This window comes from Tenrec ecaudatus, chromosome 3 (genome assembly GCF_050624435.1).
Source record: "Tenrec ecaudatus isolate mTenEca1 chromosome 3, mTenEca1.hap1, whole genome shotgun sequence".
Taxonomy (NCBI): domain Eukaryota; kingdom Metazoa; phylum Chordata; class Mammalia; order Afrosoricida; family Tenrecidae; genus Tenrec; species Tenrec ecaudatus.
Window position 1 is genome coordinate 208196260 of NC_134532.1, and position 19592 is coordinate 208215851.

Consider the following 19592-nt stretch of genomic DNA (forward strand, 5'->3'; position numbering starts at 1 on the left):
TGATCTTGAATCTTTCCGTGTAATGGTCAAGTACTTCCTTTTCTGCTGTGTGTCTGTCCATCAAACTTGATTGCAAAAGTGCCACCCTCCCGTGAAGAGAAACCCTGTGTGCGCGCGGGCGGCACTGCTGAGCTCCACTCGAGTTTGAAATTCTGAAAGGACTTCTCTTGAGACAATGTGCGTCTGGCGCACAGCGTACACCTTCTAGGTCAATCCTGCGTGCATTTCTCCAAGCTGCGCAGTGTGCCACGGATCCACGGCTACGAATGTTCAAAGGAGAGCGAGGAAACGCAGGCGCTCCTCCATGTGCTAGCTGCAGTACCTCCCAGTACGACCTTGACTTGTCGCAGCGTCGACTTGAAAATGACCTGGGCAAGGATTACTCCCCGTCCCTCGCTCATTGTCATCGCTGCCTCCTCGTTCCTGCCAATCTCATGGCATGTCAATTGTTTTACTCTTAGTTAGCAGATACCAGCTGCTAAAGAAGGGGAGGGAACCGTCTACTTTTGATCAGCTTTCTCTCAGGCTTAGCCTGTTACCACAAGTCTGCGCCCTTGGAACATCCTCTGAGAAGCCGCCGTGGTACATTGTTCATATGCAAGGGCAGTGTTTGGGACCAAAGTTAAAATTTAGAACTACGGTGGAGAATTGGGTTTCTGGAACAGTGGCTGGTCTAACAGGTTAATTTTGGTTTTTAAGCTTAGGTGAGTGTCTCCGTTTGAAAGTGTTTGCGAGACACTGGTGTTGTGAGGCCCCTCACTGCCGGCCCTGGGCAGCAGGCAGGTTGGTTTTCACTTTGCCCAGCAGCCCTTTGTGGTGCATTCATACAGGACTTCAGCGTTTGCCAACCAAGTGGCTAGTAACTCCCACTCGGCCGCTAACCCCAAGGTCAACCGTTCAAATCTACCAGCCCCTCCCCAGGAGAAAGATGAGGCTGTTTCCTCCCATGAGGGTTTACAGCCTCGGAAACCCTAGGGTCGGCTCTGCTAAGGCCTATCTGGTCACAGTAAGTTAGAATTGATTCCATGCCCATGGATTGGTTGCTACTAGTTGGCTGCTAACCAAAAAGTTAGGAGCCCTGCTGATATCATGGTTACCTGTTGGGCTGCTAACTGCAAGGTTGGCAGTTCAAAACCACCAGCCAGTCCAAGGGAGAAAGACAAGGTTTTTCTCCTCTCATAAAAGTTACAGTCTTGGAAACCCACAGGGACAGTTCTACCTTCTATGTATAGTTCACTCTGAGCCAGAACTGACTTGATGGCAGTGAGGTTTTTTGTTTTTTTCTGAACTGAACAGTTGGCAGTTTGAACTCAGCTACCAGCCTCTTCAAGGTAGAAAGATGCGGCATTCAGCTCCCATGAGGAATTCCAGCTTTGGGGACCCAGTGGCAAGTTCTGCTCTGTCCTGTAGGGTCGCTAAAAGTCAGAGTCCACTCAACGGAAAACAGTTTGGAACTTTTGACCCAAAAATAAGGTTCACAAGCCCTGTTCAGGCTGACTGGCAGGACCATTGATTAGCTTCCCGTGGAATTTACAAGTTGATCGATACCCTTGTCCTGGCAGAGAAGGTGAGTGGTTGAAGTTGTCTTAACCAGATCATCTTATATTTGGAAGGTAAGCTTTCTCTGGTCCAGAGATGCTCTGGTGCATACAGGTGGTCTTTTCAGATGCTGCCATAGAAGCGATGGCTAGCTTCTACAGCTTTTCTTTCTCATTAGCCAGGACTCTGTAGGGAAGCAAGACCTTTGTGTCTTCAGAGTTCTTCTTTTATCCCTTCTTTGACTTGAAGTCTTTGTCTGGAGAATCACACTGCCCTCTTCAGCAGCCAGTGGTCAGCGCCGGGAGGTTTTCCCAAAGAAAGCAGGGAATGAGTGCAGAGTCCTGGAGCTGGTGGGCCACAAGGCCTGCTGTTTCCACGCGCAGTCTTCGAGCTAGCAGGAGCAGAAATGGTGAATAAGGAGGTATACTTGGGGGCACAGTAACTTTTCCAAATGAGATCACAGCTCACAGATAAAGTACACCGTGGCGTGTGAAAGGAGACCCAGTGGCATAATGGCTGAGCACTCCGCTGTAGCCAGGTCAGCTCCTGGAACCCAACTACTGCTCGTGCTCTGCCCGGGAGAAAGCTGTCTGCTGGCTGTCTGCTCCTGGAAACCTTCAACCTGGAAAGCTCTCAAGACAATTCTACGCTGCCCCACAGGGTTCTCTGAATCCGCTTCCACTCAGCAGCAACAGAGCACTCACTATATTAAATGCTTAAAGGAGTCTCTCTGTGAACTACTCTTACTATAACAGAAATGCCACAAAAGTAAATTATTTCCCTCTGATTTGGAGTCTAGAGCAGGGGCTCTAGAGCAGTGGTTCTCAACCTTCCTAATGCTGCAACCCTTTAATACAGCTCCTCATGTCGTGGTGACCCCAACCATAACATTATTTTCACTGCTACTTCATAACTGTAATTTTCCTACTGCTATTAATTGTAATGTAAATCTCTGATATGCACAATGTATTTTCATTTTTACAAACTGAACATAATTAAAGCATAGTGATTAATCACAAAACAATATGTAATTATATATCGTGAAATGTTTGTGTTTTCTGATGGTCTTAGGCAACCCCTGTGAAACAGTCATTCGACCCCCAAAGGGATCGAGACCCACAGGTTGAGAACCGCTGCTCTAGGAGAAAGCTTCCTCTCTGTGAGCTCTGGCAGAAGGTCCTTGTCTCCTGGAGCATCTGTGGGCCCCACGTTCTTGCTGAGCTCTGAGTATCTTAGCATCAGTCTTCCCCTGGGTCTAGGAGGTTCCCAGCACAGGGACCCTGAACACAAAGGACTTGCTCCCAGCTCTTCTTTCCTGCTGGTTGCTAGGTCTTTCTTTCTTGGTTTTCTCCTTTCCCCTTTTATCTCTTGTAAGATAAAAGGTGATACAGGCTGCCCCCAGGAAAGGCCCCTTACATTGGGCAAGGGCTGTGACCTACCCTTCCTCCCCATACAGTTGATTGACTGATCGCATCAGATCATATAGGGTGGGGGATGGGGGGTAGTGATGGGATGATGGCATCATTACTTAATGGCCCAGCCAAGTTGACACACATTTGGTTAGGACGTACAATTCCACCCATGACAGATGGTAAACCGTTGGTTTCTCTAAGTTTAGAAGTGCCTCTTTAAAAAAGTATAGGATGGTAGTTAGAAGCCTGCCTCTGTCACCAGACTGCCTCAAACCACCCCATTCTGCGAGGCCACAGGCAGGTTCTGTGGATGCTAAAGGAACATGTACAAGGGTCCAGAACCATAGGGTGCTTCTACAACATGCCTCTTGATGTCACAACCTAGCCAACATGAAATTGGATGAAAGATGTTTAGACTGAATGTTTAAATGTTAATTTATTATCATCTTGGCTAGTAATCTGTGTAATTATATCATTTGGGGGTATATAAACTTTGGGTAGCTATAATTTGTAACAATAGCTTAGTGTTCTCCCCCTAGGTATCCTGAAGCCTTGTCCCTTTGATGTGAATCTTTTTTTAAAGAAACACAGCTGTAAATAGGACCCTACCCCCAACCCCAGCCCTGCTCTCCCATGTAGGATCACGTTGACTGGGTTCACTTAATCTAGCAGTGTGCACACCAGTAAGGAAGCTCAAGCATAGCTTTCTACCGTAATTACTTATCAAAGTCATCTTGGTGATCATTGAAACTAATTGAGAGTGGCCCCGCTTAGGTGTGCTGTCATTCTCTTTAATTCACAAAGTGTGCCCTGTCGTGCTTGACTCTGCAGGTCCAGGGCGGGTGCTTTGTGGTCTTCAGCCTTCGCTGAACTGGGCTGACCTCTGAGGAGGAGGTGGGTGATGCCCTGTGAATGCCCCTCACATGGGGTCCCTGCCACACCCAGGAGATAGACAGGTGCAGGCCAGGAGCTCCAGAGCATCCAGGAGTCTCCTCCAGGCATTGTCAGAGTGAAAAATGTGTTTAGGCGATCACCCTCCAGCTCTTGACACGTGTACATTTTCAGTCGTGGGTGGGGACACGGGGGTGGGGGTGGAAATCCCTTGACAGTGAACTAGCCCTTGGCAGAGATCTGTACCCCTAGGTGGTAGTTGGGTGGTGAGAGAAAAGGCAAGAGAGAAGAAGGGTGCTGGAGAACGTGTCAGGCTGCCTAAGAACCAGTGAGGAGGGTTGGTTTATTTCACCAAAATCCAGCGTTGTGTCCCTAGGAACAGTTTGCCTAGGTGACAGTCCATCTCCAGGCATATGGTCCAACGTTGAGCCTGCAGGCCCCCACTGAGACTCCTGCCTGCAGCCCAGTGGCTCTCTTTCCCGGGCAGTCTTCCCAGCAGGCCTCTCTCTCAGGACTTTAGCATTAGCCCAAGTTCTGTCTGTAAACAGACGGGCCCAACTCAGACCTAACAGAACACGCAGAATGCATTCTGGGAAAGGAGAAGGCAGCTATGTCAGCCACTCACACAACAGTGACACAGCACTGCAATGTTCAGCTAACTGTTGGGTAGACGTGGACATGGTTGAGCTTGTCAGAGGTCTTTGGAAGTAAGGAGCCCCGGGTCTGAATGTGGATGAGACAACACGAGAGACGGCGCGCCAGTGGTCAGCTAGGACATGAGTCTGCCTTGGCAGTCCTAGGACTAGTGTGGAATGTCTGCAGCTCCTGTCTTGGCTCAGTGGTGGCACCCGCAGAGGTGCCACAGAGGACCGCGGTCCCAGTTTCCAAGGCTTTATCTACGTGCAGGAGCAGACCGCCTTATCTTGCTGCCACAGAAGGGTGGTTTGAACTGCTGACCTTGCCAGTTAACAGCTCACTCCCGACCAGGGCCCCAGGTGCTCTGTGCTGAGCATCAGCCTGCAGTTAACCTGGGACTGGAGTCTCTCACCCCGAGGCAGGTCTCAGATCTCTTCTGGTCTAAGTTCTTTTTTGCTGTGTCTTGCTAAAATTTTTGAGCATTTTGTAACTTAAGTTTAGCTGTGCACATCATCAACTCCGTAGGAAGGAATGACTCTGTGCCTACTCATTGGAGGTGGGAGGTGAGCGGTCGACTTCAGTTCTTACCACAGAGGGCAAAGACAAGAAGGAGGACTTTATGGGATATATACCTGTCTCCTACATGGAAGCAGACGCCATCCCTATTGGAGAACTGAACATTCCCGCTGCACTGGCTGCCGTTTTCCACCAACGGGGTTGACAGTTGTCCACAAGCTAATCGCGCTCTGTACTGCTGCACAGGGATTAAAGGCGTATTCACCCAGGGCTAGCACCCCAGAGACGAAGCCACTCGTAGCGACCCTTAGAACAGAAGGCACTCCTAACGACCTGTGGAACTTTTAAGATTGTCAATGTGGCCCACAGCAGATGGCCTCATCTTTCTCCTGTGGGCTTGAACCACTGACTTGCTGTTCGCAGCTCGACAGTTAACCCATGGCGCCACGAGGGCCCTTCTCGCACCGCTATGGGAGTGTAAAGTCACACTCCTCCCGCAGAGGGAAGTCAGCCAGCCTGTCACAGTGTCGAGTGCATTTTCAGTTCTAGGATCCGCTACCGCTGTTCTCTCACAGGCAGCATGCAGGGTTGTTATTGCCCGGGGGTGTGAAGTAAATGGTGGGGCCCTGTACCAGCCAGGAACGCTCTGCTGTGTCACTGAGCACATGGTGGAGCTGCCCCACGGTATGTGTAGAACACGCTGATTGTGTAAAAAGCGCCTATGTGGTTTTGAGGGCCATACTTCGGTGTGGTTCAAGGCCATGGGGCTTGTCACTATCCTAGAAACCCAGGCGGTAACTCCTTCCCCATAACCGTGCTCGGCAGCAGCTCCCCTGTGCCCAAGGGCGACTACAGCACCATGCTGCCATTTTGGGGTTAACAACTTTCTTTCCTGCCCTGGGCCTGAAAGCCTCAGATGACCCTTTGGGGTAACTCCCCTGCCGGTGTGAGGTTGTTAGAAGCCCCTGACCTGGATTCCTAGCTTTGCATGACGGACGAAACCTGTGGGTGCATGGAGAAGGAGGCTCAGTGTGGACTTCTGGTGCATTTCAGGGACAGGCGCTTGCTCCAGCCGGCCCAGGTGTGTGACATTTTCAAGGGTGTCATTCTGGTCATCTGCTACTTCATGATGCACTATGTGGACTACTCCATGATGTACCACCTGATCCGAGGGCAATCTGTGATCAAGCTCTACATCATCTACAACATGCTGGAGGTGCGTACGGCCCCCGAGGGCCTGCCAGGGGCTTACGCCATCTCTCCACCCACCAGTACCTACCCCAACCAAATTCACTGCCGTCGAGTCTGACCCTAGAGGGGAGGGTAGAACTGCCCCTGTGGGTGACTGAAACTGTCACTCTTTATGGAGGAGACAGTGTGAGCACCTGAAGGGGGTCTGGTTTTTCGTCATGTGTGCAAGTGGAATGCGAACCCACACCTTTGTCCTCTTTTTCTCGGCAGGTAGCTGATCGCCTGTTTTCATCGTTTGGACAAGATATATTGGACGCGCTCTACTGGACGGCAACAGAGCCGAAAGAAAGAAAGAGAGCCCATATCGGGGTCATCCCGCACTTTTTCATGGCCGTCCTCTATGTCTGTATCCTTTCAGGGTCCCGGGAAGCCCAAGCCCCAGGGCACAGTCTATAGTCCCGGTTCTCAGATGTCTTTGGCCTACTTCTTCCTTCTCAGAAAAAAATTAGTTATTCCACACCCTCCCCCAGGCAATGGAAAATGTTGTCCTCCACCACCGTCCAGGATAAAGTGTAGGCATCTGTTTTTGCAGCCCCCCTGGTCTGCAGCGTTGGGCTGGGGCAGCGATTTCCCAGAGGTAAGAAAATCCCTATGTCCAAGGCATCTTCAGGAAGAACCGGGAACATGGAATAACAAGATAATGGAGCTTCTCCATGAAGGTTTCTAAGCCCCATTGTGTATCTCTCTGGAGCTCTGGTAACCCAGCAGCTCAGCCCTAGACTGCTAACAGAAAGCCTGGCGGTTCCAGTTCCCCTGGCACCTGCCCTGGGGAAGGACCGGCCATCACTTCAGTAACGGGGACCACCTACCGAACCCGCTGGAGCATTTCCTTACTGTTGCATGGGGTCACCGAGAGCAGAGGAGGCAGCTTGTGGGGCTGCTAACTGCAAGGTCAACATTTTGAAACCACCAGCCTCTGGAGGGAAAGACAGGGCTTTCTACTCCTGTAAAGAGTTGCCGTCTTGGAAATTCACGGGGGAAGTTCAACCCTGTCGCTGTGGGTCATCATCAACTCGGTGGCAGTCTGTTTTGAGTTTGATGTCTAGAAGTTAAATTAGATGAGTGGCAATTTTGTAGGTTTTTCCCCCTCCCTGGCTAAAACATTCCTCTTTGGAGAGTGCATGTTTTACTCTCACAATGGCGAGAGAGTGAGAGAGAGAGTCCCACACGCAGCCACTTTAGTGTGCTGATACCAGGGCTAGTTCACAGGAATGTGCTGTATCACTGTTTTTCCTCGTAATATTTCTGAAAGCATGACACTCGGGAGAAAGTAGTAGAATGCTTAGGACACGAACGGCCCCGGTGGGAAGGTATCTGTGAGACTGAAAGCCTGTCACAGAGCCCATGGAGTGCCTCAGTGAAGCTGGAGTGAAATTATTGGAGATCAGGCAGTTCCTGTCGTCTGACGTGCCACACCCTGAAGAGAACCAAAGAAAAAGCCTCAAACCCTCTGCCATCCAATTCTTGTAGACTCACAGCGCCCACGGGACAGGGTGGCACTGCCCCGTGGGCTCCCGAGACTCAGTCTACAGGAGTAGAAAGCCCCATCTTTCTTCCTCAGAGCAGCCGGGGGGTTCCAACTGCTGACCTTGCAGTGAGCAGCCCAACGCGCAACCACTACGCCACCAGCGCTCCTCCGAAAGATCTGGGGGTGGGGGATCACTTCAGGATGACAATTTGGAGGCTTTTTCCTTTGTCAAAGGTGGATTGTGTCCGTGCAGAAGGTGCGTTTATTTTGAAACTTGTCTGCAGGCCACTTTCTGAAGCCCCCGAGTGCTGGTGTCACAGAGAAAGCACACCACCCCCATCCCGAAGCCCCTTCCCATAAATTGTAGATCGCGGCGGCTCAAACTCTTCCTACTCTTGGTCCCCTTTTCACCCAAGAAATGGGCAACCTGGCCATGCTCTGCCAAGAGCACCTCCGACTCTGATGCCTGCAATTCTAATTACCGTATATACTAAAATATAAGCCGACCTGAGTATAAGCCAAGGTACCTAATTATTACCTGGGAAACCAGAAAAACTGATTTACTCGAGTGTAAGCCTAGTGTGGAAAATACAGGATGTGAATTAACACAGAGACCAGAGTGGAGAGATGGAGCGCAGCCACAGACACATCCTTACCAGTTCAGTTGCTGGTGTAAGTGAATCACTACGGGTGCTTCTGCGAATTGGAGCCGTCCACGTCATAGGATGGCTCTGCTTGGTTAGTTGTGAGTAAACAAACATTCAAAGCCCTGTAGTGTCAGGGGGCTTTGAATGAACAGCGGAGGAACAGCAATTGCCCATGAGGTGTTGCACCTCGCTGGGGTACCACTGACCCGTGTATAAGCCGAACCCCAGTTTTCCAGCAGTTTTTGTGCTGAAAACTCGGCTTATACACTAGTATATACGGTAAGTTTTGGTGGTTGCTCGGTCAGAAACCTTTCACGGTCGCCAAAATCTTCATGACCCCCTCATTCAGTGAACAGCTGTGTGTTAGACGGGCCACAGGATCAGTTTCTGCTCTCAGGAGACCCGTGTGGGTCGCAGAGACCTTACTCTGAATGCGTGCCAGCTCTAGCTAATGGGGTGAATAGTTCAAGACCTCACTTAGAAACCACCGGCACCTTTTTTCCGGTATTCATGTCAAAGCTTGTATACTAAGCCTGTTGCACCCACCAATTCAAACTCATATTTGGACCTTCTATAGGGTAAAGCTGCCCCAGGGCGTTTCCAAGGCTGTAACCTTCATGGAAACATGACCACATCTGTCCCCGGTGCTCATTTAGCTGGTGGCCGATGCTCAGCCGCCGTGTCAGTAGAGTCCCTGCAACGTGTGCTGGCCTACATTCACAGGCTGTCCGAATATACACCGTGTTTTCCTTAACGCCACGCACTGCTAGTTTTACACGCAATTCTTATCATGGTTCAAGCAACAACCCTCAACGTAGCCTTCAACTCCCACAACAAGTCACTGCTTACTATCATGATGTCTAATAATGTAAGTCGGAGGCTGACTGCATTGTCGTACATGTAAAAGTGCCTTTCCACTTGTCAACAGGCTCTGCGTAGCCACAGTACTCCACAAAGAGGATAGCATCGCGTCTTGTCCAGAAGTTTTCTGCTAGCTTGCCCGCTTTTGAAACTCTCATACAAAGATGATATTTTTGTTTGCTCTTTCAGTTTGTTGAAATTAAAGGCAGTGTTTTCAAGAAGTTTGAAAAGAACAATCTCTTCCAGATGTCCAATAGCGGTACGTATGGTGAACATCTGCGTGTGGGTCTGGGCAGTCTTACTCTGCAGTTCCTTCCGAAACCCCGGTGACACACCTGTGGGTCACTGCGCCTTTGTGTGTAGCGATTCTGCTCTCGTGCCCCGTCGATGGATTTGCATTGGAAAGACCTGGCAATGCACATCCTCTTTTAAAATGTTACAGAGCAGAGGTGAGAATTTTGTGTCAAGAACTAACATGTACCCAAGCCATGCATGCATGGGATTTTCAGTCACTTGATATGCATGTGAAAGTTAGGCCCTGAACGTGGAAGACCACAGAAGAATCGATACATTTGAAGAACAGACAGATCTCCCCTGGAAGAAGTGTAGCCAGAATGCTCCTCAGCAGCAAGGATGTCAAGACTTCATCTCATGGACTTTGGACTTGTCATCAGCAGGGACCAGTCCCTAGAAAAGGACATCATGCGTGGTCAGCGGAAAAGAGGAAGATCCTTCAGGACACGGATTGTCCATGGCTCGGGGCCAGGCAGGGTTCATTTTGCTGTATGTAGGCTGCACCTAGACAACAATCAGCATGCTTCCTGGGCTTCCTTGTGAACTTTTTCCTTCCCCCTGGAGCTGTGTAACTCTGTAGTACCTAACCATACTTTTCCAAAAGCCTCTCACTGCTACAGACATTTGTCTGAAACAGGTAGAGAACAACACAGAGGCAGCCATCTGGGTAACCCCGGATTCTCCCCGCATACTCAGCCTTGTCTGTTCTGTCTCCCTCCCTCCTTTCAGTAGAAGGAGGGGTGCATACACAAGCTTTACCTCTGGGAAGAGGCTCCTTTATCACTGAGAAACCTATAGGCTGTTCAGTTCCTGTAGGAGAGAGGAGAGCCGGGCTATAACTCTGTCAGGTAGCCAGAAACCTCCTCTTTCTCCCATGGAGCAGCTGGTAGATTTGAGCCACTGGCTTTGGAAGTCCCAACCCACTAGGCCACCAGCATACATGTGTTTTTTATCATTAGAAAAAAATTCTAGACCAACACAATTTTCCCAAAGCAAATTTTTGCATTGGGTAAACTGCTGCAAGTTTTAGAAGAATGTAAAAGATGATTTTACCCTTAGATAGCTTTTCAAATACATGCCTGGGTAAGGAAGCTGTAGTAGTAAACTAACCTGCGCCATCTCTGCTGTTAATCGTGCTGGGTGTGTGTGTGTGTGTGTGTGTGTGTGTGTGTGTGTGTGTGTGTGTGTGTGATGCGATGCTGAGGGCACAGCTGCTTGGGCGCCCACAGCTGCAGTGTGTGTGTGTGTGTGTATGTGTGTGATGCTGAGGGCACAGCTGCTTGGACGCCCACAGCTGCAGTGTCACGGCCGGCCACCAGGGACACTTGCACCCAGCTCTGTATTTTCCTGGAGCAGTCTGCCCAGAAGGTGAGATGCCATCTGCACTGTGCAGTCTAGTGCTTCTGCTGGCTCAAGAAGCATTAGAGACATAGTTAGGACATCTTAGAATCATTGTATCTCTCTTCACACTGTTAGCTGACCGTGCACTTTCTCTCCATGCATTGCCTGTGGGAGCATGAAATGGAGTGGAGTGTGGATCTCCTGGAGATGGAGTGGCCCTCGGGCTCAGGCCCCACCGACCTTGCCGCCTTCATGTAGCCCGGGCAGCGGCATTAGACTTGAATGCCCATTGGCAGTAAGTCACCCGTTGCACATTTAAAAGGTGGTAGTAAACATTATGTTAAAGCAACTTCAGAAAGTTTGTGGGAACATGGAATGAAAAGTTAATGGGTTTTTCCAGGCCCCTTTTGTGTGACCAACTTAGTGGTGATGACAACGGAAAAAGTTGCCTAATAGGCTTGACTATAAGAAGTGAGTGTAAGACACAGACGGAGAGCCACTGTCTTAGTGAGAGTGAGCACCTCTGTTTTGCCTGGATTTCCTGTCTTGTAAGAAAGTAAAATGACTCTCTTTCCCCATGTGAATCCAGACTCTGAATGTGCGCTGTGTTCACCCAGTGTCTGCAGCAGGTTTCCATCTCAGAATCTGTTAGTTCTCACTATAACAAAAAGCTCTTCTCCTAGATAAGGTTTTATTAGGTAAGAACTTTTCTTTAAATTTCGGTATACTTTAGAAAGGCTCAAGTTGTCAAAGCCAAATTTGAGTCTCAAATTAAAAAGCTGTGTAAAACATTTAAATAGGGGGAAAAGGTTCAAGGACATTTGGGGTTTTCTTTAAGAGGCCAAGGTGCGTGAGTATTTAAAGCAGTGGTTCTCAACCTTCCTGATGCCGCCACCCTTTAATACAGTTCCTTATGTTGTGGTGACGCCCCAACCATAACATTTTCTTTGCTACTTCGTAAGTAAATTTGTTACTGTTATGAATCAGGCGACCCCTGTGAAAGGGTCGCTCGACACCCCCATCCAAAGGGTCGCAGCCCACAGGTTGAGAACGCTGATCTTAAAGTAGCTGGTAATTTAAATACTCTAGAGAGTTAGACCAGAGCTTCTGATGCCACAGAGAGCAGGGTCAGTATATAGTTAGAGCCAGCTGTGGAAATTGGTTTGGTTTTTTAAATCTTCATGTAACAGCCTCAGTTTCATAGTTTTGTTGTTAAGTGAAAGGGAGCCTGGTGGCAGAGTGGTTATACATTGGGTTGTGACCCACAAGTTCAGCAGTTCTAAACCAGCCACTCCATGGCGAAAGGGGGTGGGGGGTGGCTTTTTACACCCATAAATAGTTAATCTCAGAAACTCACAGGGGCAGTTCTACTCTGCCCTGTATTAGTCTGCATTAACTCAGTGGCAGTGAGTTCTGAGTGATTTGATCATTGAAAGACAAAGATAATTGATAATAGGAAGCAATAATAGTGAAAACTGAAAAGGAAAATGAAGCTTTGGACTTGCAGCAGCAGCGACGTGGACAGTCATTGAACTGAGCCTGACTCAGGCCCATGTGTACCTGACAGCCCATCCTTCCAGTGAGTGTCTCTGTTTTGTCACCCAGGGGACAGGTGGGAGTAAGCAAAAGGAACAAAGGTGAGACTGAGAGCCATCCTGGTCAGCTTCTCTAGGACGGGTGGGTGAGGCCAGGGTTTACTGTGCTATTAGTTCCAGGGGGAAATGGAATGAAGCGAGAATGGAATTATCCCACGGACTTTCTGAAGCCCCTCCTATTAGGGACCTGGGTCAAATGTATGGACACAGGCAGAGCTTGCTGTATGGGTGGTGGTGCCTAACTGCAGGCCTCTATTAGGTAGTCCCACATACCATGGGCCAGGCCTACTCCGGACATCAATTGATGTAGTCCATCCTATTTTTCAGTGACATCTTAGATTCTGTAAGAAAGTAACAGCATGGAATGTGTAAACTCACCTTTAGCAGGAATGCAATTATGGACTTTTATTGAATTCATTAAAACTAGATTCTTCACTTTGTTCTAACAAATTGGCAATCTGAGATGCTCACTCTCCCAGCACAATTGCTGAAGAAAAGTATATGCATAGCAGATATGGCGAGGAAAGCACATGGTGCCCGGCTATTAAAAGATACAGCATCTGGAGTCTGAAAGGCTCGAAGTGAAACAAGCGGCCTTCCAGCAGAGAAACAACAGCCCATGTAGAAGAAGCACACCAGCCTGTGTGATCATGAGGTGTCATGGGGACCAGGTAACAGGCATCAGAAGACCCTTAACAAACAAGCAAACAGAAACATGATTGAGAACGAGGGGGGTTGGAGCAGAAACCCAAAGCCCATCTGTAAACAATGGAACATCCTCCACTGAGAGGTCACAGAGAAAAGATGAGTCAGTCAGTGCAGTAAAGCGCACAATTCCCCTGGTTCCTTGAGGCTTCCTCACTCCCCACTATGGACCCCGCTGCTGCTGCTCTCTGGACTGGACTGGAACGAATACACAGGGATAGAGATAAAAAGTCACGCCACCCGGAATCCAGGAGCAGGAATGGGAATAGTGATACCAGGATAGGGAGAGAGTGGGGGAGGGGGAGGGGAAATCGATCATAATGATCTACATTGCAATCACCCACACCCTGCCATGGGGGAAGGGAGACAGCAGTCACTGTGGGATATGAAAATAATTTGTGAGGGTTTCTGCTCCCCGAGTTCCCCTTTATTCTACGAGACGCCACTGTAACAGTGTTTTCAGCGGAAGGATGCATTTGGCTGGTTCGTGAGTGTTTCTCATCCACCAGACTGGAAATCGTCGAGAACGCCAGTTTTACGTACCCACCCAAGTCTTGTGTTTTACTCCTTGCTCTTCTATAAGAATGAAGAAGAGGTCACTGGGGGTTTCTGATGACCCAGTGTGAACAGACTGATGATTTGAAAAAGTTTTCAAACTTAGAACTCTGCAATTTTCACCCTGAATCCCTGTGACAAAAGACGTACACTGTTTACCAGTGTGGCACCATCCTGAATGTCCGTCAGAATATTTCTTGTCCAGTCAGTTGTCCTGGAAGTAAGACAAAGATAATGAGACTTCCTCTCCCATACTTTGGACACGTTTTCGGAGAGATCAGGAACTGACGGAGGACATCTTGCTTGGTAAACATAGCGGGGCAGCGGAGGAGAGAAGACGTTTCAACAAGATCATTGACGGTGGCTGCTCAAAAGAACGCTGAGGGTGGCGCAGGACAGGGCACTGTGCTACTGTACATAGTTCAACAGCATAGTAATTTCATCATGTTCTGATGCTTGTTTTTCAGATATTAAGGAACGGTTCACAAACTATGTACTTTTGCTAATAGTGTGTCTCAGAAACATGGAACAATTTTCTTGGAATCCAGGTAACTAACTTGTCATACAGTGTCATGTAATCTTATTCTTGAGCCCCAAATCATTCTTTAATGTGGACTTAGATGAGTTATCACCAGAACATCATTGTTTGGGTGGTGTGAATGCCTTCCTCTGCAGAGCCAGCAGACAGGGTGGTACTCTGTGCTGGGGCGGCGCAGCCTTGGTGGGCTGGGGCGGCCATGGTGAGGGACCACAGGAACCTACTTTAAGGAGCACAACTGTGGTTTCTCACAGTTCTGAAGGCTGGTGGGTTCATCCGAGGGTTATCAGGACCCTGTGCCCTCTGTTGACGCCAAGAGAAGATCCTTCCTCTTCTCAGCTTCTGCAACCCCACCATTTCCTGCCATTCCTCAGCTTGTCCAAAAGCGTCCCTCCACACCATCTTCCGTGTGTGTGTGTGTGACACACACACACACAATGTGCCGTGTCTCCTCTCCCTGTTTAGAAGCACACCTCAGGAAGGATTAGGACCCATCCTATTGCAAGCTGATCCCTCCCCTCCCTCCCGCCCCCCCCCCACACTAGAAGCCATGCAGGCCCGGACACTTGTTTAATTGCTAAAACATGATTAATTGCATGATAGGTCTATCATTGTTTATAGAAAATAATGCCATTTTTGCCATGTGGAGATTTATTTCTGTTACTGTGGAATCAGTTCACATTGAGATTTAATTAGCTGTCTTTGTTCCCCCAAATTTTCCAGATCACCTCTGGGTGCTATTTCCAGATGTCTGTATGGTGATTGCATCAGAAATTGCCGTGGACATTGTCAAACATGCTTTCATCACCAAGTTCAACGACATTACTGCTGATGTATGTATCTCGCACACAGTTCAGCATCTACAATGGCTTTTCCTTCGTAGTGCTGTAACGTTGTGGAATGCTAAATTTAGATGGGTGTATTCATGAAGATAAGAAGACTATGGCTATTTTGAAGTTAGAACTCTGATTTTTAAATTCCTAAAACTCATTACAGTTTCATTTCAGCATTAAGCAGCCCTAGTTCCATATTTTTAGGTGAAAAGATAGACTGCCCAGCAGTTTAAGTCCACATGTCATTTAACTCAAGGGCATTATTAAATATTATACCACCATAATCTTTCCACTTAAAGTTTTTAAAATCACGCTGTTTCTCAAAAAAAAAAGGACTGCTGGCTGGGTTTATTTTAAATGTGTGTTTTGGGGTTTGGGTGACAATATACACATAAATCCAAAAGTTTGTGTGCGCAGTTCCGTGGCATGTATTACTCTTCAAGTCTTTTCTTAACACCCTCAGGCTTTTCCAGGCTCTTCCTCCACCACTAAGGTGGGCTCACTGCCCCTTAAGCATTCGCTTGAACTTGTTAGTTCCTGCTGTCAGTTGACCGGGAGCGGAAGAGACAGGTCTCTAAAAGAGCACAGTGCTAGAGGCAGATGTTTTCCGTTTTAAGCTAAACTGCTGTTTGTTTAAAGTTGACTTCAGAGAGTCGTTTCAGTGTCGGCCTTAAAAGATTCTCCCAGGGCGGTAGCTTCAGTGTGGGAAGGTTTTAAAAACATGTTTTATCATTTGCATTTTTTGGCCTGAGTTCATGAATAAGTTCTTGCTAAGTGTTAGCAAGCCAGAGCCTTCCTTGTCTTTTTCTGGTGAACATATTTGATGAAACTGAAAGATGTTCTTTATATTGTCATCAGATATAACCGGCAAACCCATTGCCATCGTCAGTTCTGACCGATCGCAATCCTAGAGGACAGAGTAACACTGTCCCGTGGGTTTCAAGGGCTATTGGATCTGTCTAGGATCAGAAAGCCTCATCTTTCTCCCGAGGAGAGCTGATAGGTCCCAACGAGACCTTTGGGTTAGCAGCAGCTCAGCACAGAGCTCATCCCTCCACCACCACCTCCACCACCAGAGCGCATGGCGAGATATTCTGTAGAATTGCAAACGGAAGTGTGTCTCTAGGCTAATGACCTATAAAACAGACCATCGTTTCCCTATGCGCATCCTTCCTCGGCCCCCAAATAGATCGAGTTTCATCCGCTTTCTGGATTTTACTGGGTTGTGCTTTTAATAAATTGTGATACTTCCTATTTTCAAAAGGCAAAAATGTTCAGTTGAATGCAGTTGCAACAGCTCTGCTGTGAGGACTTGACTGTGGGTCTTGGCAGGCTCTCCTCTAGCTCAGTCAAACATGCTCTCTCTGTGAATGCACAATAGTCCCCTTTGCATGGACCCATCTTCTCAGCTCCCAAGGTAACATTTAGTGGCTTGCCCAGGTGGCCCATAGCACTTTTTGTGGAAGTGACAATTTACAAGTCCTCTGTAACATCTGTTTCTTATACAGTACCTACTTTTTTAAGCAGCCAAAACTCAGTAATACTAATTTTTTAATTGTGAAGGTTTCATTTAAAATACTTTTAAATTACCTTGTGTACCTTACACTTATTAAAATGGTCATTTTTTCCACAGTTATAAACTTTTAGCATCCTAATCATTGACTATTTCTCCCTCCTTGAATTAGAAAAGAGGTCTTTAACAGGCTCTGGCCCTAACAGGGACCCTCACTCTTGGAAGCCAGCTAGAGAAGGGACCTGACCCCAGGTGCCTGGGAAGACCTTGCCCAAGGTGAACTGCACATCACATTCCCGTTGGAGCAGCCTCTCTGCAGTCTTGTTCTTTGCTCCGGGTCACTAATGCTTCGTCTTTCCCTCCTTCTAGGTCTACAGTGAGTACAGGGCCAGCCTGGCTTTTGACCTCGTCAGCAGCCGGCAGAAAAACGTGAGCATGACTTGACCTCATGGTTTGTCTCCTGCAGGGCTTATTTCTTAGGTCAGGCTCCCGGAGTGTTCTTCCTCCAGGTCCCTGCCCTCTACTCCACATGCTGCAAGTCAGCACCACCCAACCCGCTAAAGAATACACGGTTTATGCAGCATTGGAATGGCCCTAAGCAGTTAGATTTCTACAAGGTTTTACTCAGTTACCTAAATAGGTATTGGGTTCCCTTTCAGCTCATGGACTTACCTGTTAGTACCCCACCCCCACAGCCGTGGTCCTGAATCCCGGGCTTTGTGACCATTCCCTCAAGGTGTGGTTGAAGTAACTGTTTCCTTCATGAAAGTTAACACAAGACTGGTCCCAAGAAGATGGAGGTGCAGTATATCTCAGCTGCCCCCCTCTGTATCCCTCCGTCACTTTGGATATCAGCCACCACCTCCTGCCCTTAGTGTGCTTTTACTCCTGTGAGCAGTTACTCGGGTGCACCCTATCAGTGTCACACACACACCGCCTCCACCTTCTTAGCCAGCCCATGCAGGGAAAGGTCGTTTGGTGGGAGTCAGAGAGACTTGGGCTAGAAGAGCTGCAGTAAGGAATCCATCGGCCCTGCAGGGGGCGTGTCTGAGAGGTGCCCCTGTCACATAGCCCTTGGGTGCTCTTCTGCTTTCAGGATAGAGTGTCGGTAAAAGAGATGTGCCTGTAGCAAGAGTCCTGTCCAGGGTGCAGTCCCAGCTCCTTCCTGCGCCTGTGCAGCTGGCTGTGTCTCTGTGACTGTGGCCCCAGCAGCCTTGCCTCTGACACCTTCACTGCCCCCTGCCCTTAATTCCCCTCCTCCTCTGCTCAAGTTAGTGGGCCCCACCCCCGGGAACCTCATCAAAGCGTGTTCCTCTATGAAAACGCGCCACGTGCTCAATGCTCTCACGCGGTGTTTGTCCAGGTGTACCGCACTCTGACGGGCGGTGTGTGGGGCAGAGCGCGTGACCGAATGCTCTCCTCCCCCTCCCCAGGCGTACACGGATTACAGCGACTCCGTGGCTCGCCGGATGGGCTTCATCCCTCTGCCGCTGGCTGTGCTGGTAAGTCCGCTTTCTCTCCAGGCTCTGCCGGAGATAGCCGCGGTTCTAGAGCTGGGGTAGGTGCTTGCTTATCAACAGGATTGATTAAAAATAAAAGGTGACCTGACCGCTGTGTTCATTTGGAAGTTGGCCGCCAAGCAGAGACGAGGCGAGGGTAAGGAACACTGGTGCCTAAGCTTTCCGAGCTGCGAGAATCCGCTTTTTTCTTTCTTGCTAAATGGCTAAAAGCTTACATTTTAAATGACAAGACCACCTGGTGCTGGCCATGAAGTGGCCACTGTGATACCTGCAAGAAGAAATTGAAATGAACCCAACATTTTTGTGGGAGATTCGTTCTATGGGTCACTTTATTGATTCAGTCCAGTTACTCCAGTGCTGGGAGTTCATCCGAATAAAACGGGTACACAGGCACACCAAATGGCTTACAGGGGAGGGCGTATATCATAATGACATTTATCGTAGTAAAATTGTAGAAACCAGCAGGTTAAAAAATAGATGGTTTGCTCAAATAAAGACATTCTATATCCATTGTAATAACTTATTTAAAATGCTATCCTAGTTTCTTACAGTGAAAAGCTCTCCTGAAAGTAAATGAAATCAACTCAAAAGCATGCCATCCACAACAGCCTTGCAAATAGTTGCTATATTCTTTTTGCCTAAAAAAAGATGTGGAGTTCTTTGCAGACACAGGGTCTTATGGAAATCAGTGAGGAAAAGTATAAAGCAGATTCAAGTGGGACCAACTGTGATGTGGGCCAGCTTGTCTGACATTTTTTAGATGGTGGAAGTCATATTAATTAAAGTTCAGTCCAACAGTCCAGTTAACCACATCCTAAATATTTCCAATTAATAGTTTGTTATATAGGTCTGTAGTTTGCTTTGTTGCCCCCATAATTTCAGAAAGGTTTGATTTTTAAAGATTAAAGTTATTTAAGAAGTGAGCTAAAATAAGGGATTACATTTACACCGTTACTTTGGATGGCTGGAACCATGGTACCGCAGGTGTGAGGATCAGCCTAGGTTTGCCCAACTGATTTGACCACAAAAAGCAGAGGACTGGATCTGCTCTGCCAGATAATAATCCCCTCGTTTGTCAGCTGGACTCGTAATTCCCAGAAAGCGCTGTGCATAGTGACTTGGTTTTAGCTTGGTCTTTTGAAGGGGCCACTCTAGCCTCGTTTCCTTTATTAAACGAGCATCTGGGGTCATGATGTGCTCTGATGACATGTTGAGGGAACCGTTCTGGAGACTAGCGCTTGCTCTCCAGGGAGGTGGGGTTCCCTGCAGCCCTCCTCCTGGCACTCCCGAGCGTGGCCGGGACTGTGAAGAACGTGTGGAGCAATGACCCCAGACCATGGCCATCATTGGACAGTTTCCCTCTAATCCTTACCTCGAGTCCGAAAATAGCTTCATATTTAAAACAAAGTAAAAAGTAAAAGAAACTGTCATATACTAAGATCTCTTACCACCTAGATTTCTAAATTCTTTAGTATTA

General features: G+C 48.3%; 1 protein-coding gene across 1 annotated transcript in view; it reads left to right on the forward strand.

Moving 5' to 3' along the window:
• TAPT1 (transmembrane anterior posterior transformation 1) overlaps nucleotides 1–19592 on the forward strand; it is a 65725-nt gene that overhangs the window by 41523 nt on the left and 4610 nt on the right. The window contains exons 4-11 of the mRNA XM_075544509.1: nucleotides 6048–6210; nucleotides 6456–6591; nucleotides 9131–9228; nucleotides 9411–9480; nucleotides 14179–14259; nucleotides 14973–15082; nucleotides 16965–17024; nucleotides 18029–18097. Of these exons, the coding sequence (XP_075400624.1) occupies nucleotides 6048–6210; nucleotides 6456–6591; nucleotides 9131–9228; nucleotides 9411–9480; nucleotides 14179–14259; nucleotides 14973–15082; nucleotides 16965–17024; nucleotides 18029–18097 (787 nt within the window). The remainder of the gene's footprint in view (nucleotides 1–6047; nucleotides 6211–6455; nucleotides 6592–9130; nucleotides 9229–9410; nucleotides 9481–14178; nucleotides 14260–14972; nucleotides 15083–16964; nucleotides 17025–18028; nucleotides 18098–19592) is intronic.